This window comes from Oncorhynchus clarkii, chromosome 10, assembly GCF_045791955.1.
Source record: "Oncorhynchus clarkii lewisi isolate Uvic-CL-2024 chromosome 10, UVic_Ocla_1.0, whole genome shotgun sequence".
In the NCBI taxonomy this organism is placed as follows: domain Eukaryota; kingdom Metazoa; phylum Chordata; class Actinopteri; order Salmoniformes; family Salmonidae; genus Oncorhynchus; species Oncorhynchus clarkii.
Genome location: NC_092156.1, coordinates 61,033,951 through 61,039,316, shown reverse-complemented (window position 1 = coordinate 61,039,316; position 5,366 = coordinate 61,033,951). Strand labels below are relative to the sequence as shown.

Here is a 5,366-nt window from a genome sequence, read left to right as displayed (position 1 = left end):
CCGGACGACGCTAGGCCAATTGTACGTCGCCCCATGGACCTCCCGGTCGCGGTCGAGCCTGGGCTCGAACCCAGAGTCTCTGGTGGCACAGCTAGCACTGCGATGCAGTGCCTTAGACCACTGCGCCACCCGGGAGGCTATGACTCCATTCTAATGCGATCGGTTTGTCTAAAGTGCGTGGTCAAAGTCTAACACTGTAAGATCGTATTTTAGAACTTAGCAAGTCATGTTGGAAATATAATACGCTTTCAAAGGATGCCCACCTGACCCAGATTGAGATTTATAATGGAACGTTTTTGAATTGCTTAAATGCCTTATATGTCACATTGTCTCGATGCAATATTCTACCCAGAAAAATTCAACACTGAAATCTGTTACTCTCGTTATTCCAAATGCAACTGTGGATCTTTTCTGCTGACAACAATTAAAATGAATTGTCTTTAATGTAGGATTTGATCTAAAAGTCAGAAGCTATCGAGTGGAATGATTACTTTTATGTTAAAGAGTGGAATGTTTTTTCAGCTGGTGTATCCTAAGGTAGCTCCTCTCTGAGAACCTCTTCCTGCAGTGCGTAGGAGGCCTCTATCCCGTGTGGAACTTCAGGTGCATCTTCAGCTGATTCTGGCGGGAGAACTTCTTTTCACACTGGGGGCAGCTGAAGGGTTTCTCCCCTGTGTGGACCCTCTGGTGCCTCTTCATGTGACCAGCCTGGGTGAAGCACATGTGACACTGGGTACAGCTGAAGGGTTTCACCCCTGTGTGGACCCTCTGGTGCCTATTCAGGTTGGAGGAGTGTGAGAAACTAGCCTGGCAAAGGTGGCAGCTGAATGGTTTCTCCCCTGTGTGCATCCTCTGGTGGATCTCCACCTGTTTAGGGAAACTGAAGGCTTTCCCACAGAACGAACATGGGAAGCGCTTCTCTTTGTCACCGGATCTGCTTACAGCATTACTACCACTACTGTCATTTGTCAATGGGCTTGTGTAGCCATTTAGTGTTGAGGCACTGGCATTGTCTGAGGTCTGGTTTAACATTAGGAGAGTGTGAGGAGGATTAAGGCCAGGAAGTGTCTGTGTTGTCACAGGGTCCATGTTCCAGTTGATAGATCCTATAGAAGGCAGGCTGAAGGCAGCACCTGTTGGGGGGTTACACTGAGGCGCCAACAGTCTCTTTGAATCACAACTATAGGAGCAGGAAGGAGCATCGCTAGCAGAGTCTGTGTCTGTTCTGTCCTGCCGCATATGGACACCTCCCCGTCCCTGCAGACCAAATCTAAACCTTGTCCTGGTCTCAGCCAGTCTGTTGTCATGGAGATTAAGTTTGGTTGTTGTTTTGAGTTCGACCGTCTGTTTCTGGTTGTGGTTAACAGTGTTGTTCCCCAGCCCAGAGTTGAGGACGCTGTCCAATCCACTGACCTCCACTATGTCGCCTCTGGTCCTGGCCTGCTCAGTGATGTCGTCCCCTGGGCTCTTGGCTGCACCAGTCTGGGAATCCAAGATGGCCGCCCAATCTCCTCTTTTAGCCCCCAGCCAACCACCTGCAGGAAGAGGTTACAAAATAGACTTTACAAAAATGGCAGAGAACTCTACATATGGAGTTTTGTTTGTCAATTACCTGCTCAAGTTCACACATTGTAAAGTCTTTAAAACAATAGCCAGGTGCAACACTATTCCTATTGAAGATCTATTACTGTATGTAGGCTATATGTATTTCTCTCTTACCTTGCTTCCCCATCTTTAGTCCACTCAGCAGATCAATGCTCTCTGGTCCATCCTCTATTGTCTCCTCTTTGATCAGCAGAAGATCAGGCTTCCCATCCTCCATGTCTACTGACTGTTAGAGATACAGAGTGAGAGGATGTTGGACCAAGAAATGCAAATGTGTTAGTTGATTTGATTACTTGACACTCTTTAATGGTTTGATAATTGAAAGACATGGTCCCACACTTAAGACAGAATTTATCAAGACCAGAGGCCATATCCATAAAGATTCTCAGAGTAGAAGTGCTGATCAAGGATCAGCTCCCCACCAACATACTCTCATTATGATCTGTGATCAGCCCTGAGACACTTTGTGTATACAGGCCCTGACCTAATACCATTCAGACAGTAGTTCACAGTGGGCTCACCTCAGTGAGACTGTGTGTGGACCTGTGCTGCTCAGCTGGTTCCTCTGTGGGTTCAGGAGGAGGTGTAGTCTGGTTGTCCTCCATGACCATGGTCCCCTCAGGGTTCCCCAGACCCTCCTCCTTCACCAGCAGCATCTCTGAACCCTCCTCCTCCTAGAAGAGACAGGTGATACAGATTACACAGACATACTCCCTCAGGTACGTACACACAGATACATACACGTTCAACATGGAGTGTTTACCCATCCCCACTATGTTTGAGTCCTACACTGTAGTTACAGAATGACTTCATTGTTGTTAAACCCATCATGGTGGATAAAAACAAGTCAGCTCTGATAAGTCAAAAGTCATCATCAGACAAACCTGACTAAACTATGAGGTGTACAGTAGGTGTTAGTTATGTGGGTATGTGTAGGTATATTTAGTAAGTGTATAATGGTTATAAAGCGCTGATGTGTGTATGTAGAATAGGGTGAGATCAGATGTGATGTGTACAAAAGAGTCTCAATGAAAAGTCCCATTTTGTGTTTATTAAACATAAACAAGTTTTAAATACACCATATGAAAACTACACATACACGTCTCAACAAATAATCTGCATGAACTTAATGTGTATTCAGTTGAATGGAGTTGAATGGAAGTAATGAACTAGGTATGTGTGAATATCATATATCCTACAACAGTGTTTCCCAACTCCAGTCCTCATGTCCCCCAACAGAACACATTTTTATTGTAGCACTGGACAAGCACACCTTTAATGTTTTTATTTAACCTTTATTTAACTAGGCAAGTCAGTTAAGAACAAATTCATATTTTCAATGACGACCTAGGACCAGTGGGTTAACTGCCTTGTTCAGAGGCAAAACGACAGTTTTTTAACCTTGTCAGCTCGGGGATTCGTTCTTGCAACCTTTCGGCTACTTGTCCAACGCTCTAACCACTAGGCTACCTGATTCAACTTGTCAACTCATCATCAAGCCCTCTGAGGGGCTACTGTTGGCGGACTTGAGGACTGTGTTCTGTTGGCGGACTTGAGGACTGGAGTTGGTAAAAACTTGCTTACACAGTACAAACACTATGTAACAAACTTTTTAGGCTTACACTGTATATGCCTTATGCAGTGCCTTCAGAAAGGATTTATACCCCTTGACTTATTCCACATTTTGTTGTGTTACAGCCTGAATTCAAAAAATATTTTTCCTCGCCCATCTACACACAATACCCCATAATGACAAAGTGAAAACATGTTTTCAGAAATGTTTGCAAATGCATTGAAAATGAAATACAGAAATATGAAGTTTACATAAGTTTTCACACTCCTGAGTCAATACATGTTAGAATCACACTCGGCAGCGAGTCTTTCTGGGTAAATCTTGAATAGCTTTGCACACCTGGATTGTACAATATTTGCACATCATTCAAGCTCTGTCAAGTTGGTTGTTGATCATTGTTAGAAAGCCATTTTCAAGTCTTGCCATAGAATTTTAAAGCCGATTTAAGGCTACTCAGGAACATTCAATGTCGTCTTGGTAAGCAACCAGTGTATATTTGGCCTTGTGTTTGAGGTTATTGTCCTGCTGAAAGGTGAATTTGTCTCCCAGTGTCTGTTGGAAAGCAGACGGACACAGGTTTTCATCTAGGATTTTGCCTGTGCTTAGCTCTATTATTTTTATGATAAAAATTAAATAATAATAATTCTAGTCCTCGCTGTTGACAAGCATACCCATAACATGATGCAGCCACCACCATGCTTGAAAATATGAAGAGTGGCACATGTTGTGTTGGATTTGCCCCAAACATAACACTTTATTCAGGACATAAAGTTAATTTCTTAGCCACATCTTTTTCAGTTTTACTTGTGCCATATTGCAAACAGGATGCATGTTTTGGAATATTCTTATTCTGTACAGGGGTCCTTCTTTTCACCATGTTAATTAGATTAGTATTGTGGAGTAACTACAATGTTATTGATCCATCCTGAGTTTTCTCCCATCACAGCCATTGAACTCTGTAACTGTTTTAAAGTCACAATTGGCCTCATGGTGAAATCCCTGAGCAGTTTCCTTACTCTCCGGCAAATAAGTTAGGAAGGACACCTGTATCTTTGTAGTAACTGGGTGTATTCATACACCATCCAATGTGTAATTAATAACTTCACCATGCTCAAAGGGATATTTCAATGTACAGCATTTTTATATTTTTTAGGTGTTCTTCGTGCGACATTGCAAAACCTCCCTGGTCTTTGTGGTTGAATTTGTGTTTTCACTGCTCAACTGAGGGACCTTACAATTATCTGTATGTGTGGGGTACAGAGATGAGGTAGTCATTCAAGAAATCATGTTAAACACTATTATTGCAGACAGAGTAAGTCCATGCAACTTATTATGTAACTTGTTAAGCAAATGTTTACTCCTGAACTTGTTTAGGCTTGCCATAACAAAAGGGGTTGATTACTTAATGATATTTCAGCTTAGAATTTTTTATTCATTTGTAAAAATCATAATTCCACTTTCACATTACGGGTTATTGTGTGTAGGCCAGTGACAGAAAATGTGGAAAAAGTCCAGGGGTTTGAATACTTTCTGAAGTTACTGTATTTCCCACAATGCCTGGGCCTTGCACTTCAACGCTCTTAGTTGTAGAAATTAACCCACTACTGCTGTTTACTTTTTGCATCTACATCATCTCAATGAGTGTTCCTTTAATGCAGGGACTGATCTAAATGTCAGAAGCTATCAAGTGGTATGGTTACTTTCTATGTTACGGAGTGGAATGTTTTTTTTGCAGGTGTATCCGGAGGTAGTTCCTCTGTGAGAACCTCTTCCCGCAGTGATTACAGGTGAATGGCCTCTCTCCCGTGTGGACCCTTTGGTGCCTCTTCAGGTCACCAGCCTGAGCGAAGCACATGTGACACTGGGTACAGCTGAAGGGTTTCACCCCTGTGTGGACCCTCTGGTGCCGCTTCATGGTTCCAGCCTGGGCGAAGCGCATGTGACACTGGGTACAGCTGAATGGTTTCTCCCCTGTGTGGACCCTCTGGTGGATCTCCACATTCTGGAGGCACCTGAAGCCTTTGTTACAGAACATGCAGAGGAACCGTTTCTCTTTAATATTGCCTGATGTGACTCCTCCTCCCTGAGCCTGGACTCTAGCTCTGTTGTTTGAGTTCAATACCTGATCGAAAAGGATGCGGTTTTCTGAATCGGAAGGCCCCAATGACGTGGACACTGGGTCACGATC

At 43.4% G+C, this 5,366-nt stretch overlaps 1 protein-coding gene across 1 annotated transcript in view; it reads right to left on the bottom strand.

Moving 5' to 3' along the window:
- Nucleotides 1-292: 292 nt before the first annotated feature.
- LOC139418901 (uncharacterized) overlaps nucleotides 293-5,366 on the bottom strand; it is a 21,856-nt gene continuing 16,782 nt past the window's right edge. The window contains exons 4-6 of the mRNA XM_071168683.1: nucleotides 2,127-2,279; nucleotides 1,720-1,831; nucleotides 293-1,535 (exon numbers count right to left, since the gene is read on the bottom strand). Coding sequence (XP_071024784.1) covers nucleotides 583-1,535; nucleotides 1,720-1,831; nucleotides 2,127-2,279 — 1,218 coding nt within the window. The 3' untranslated portion in view covers nucleotides 293-582. The remainder of the gene's footprint in view (nucleotides 1,536-1,719; nucleotides 1,832-2,126; nucleotides 2,280-5,366) is intronic.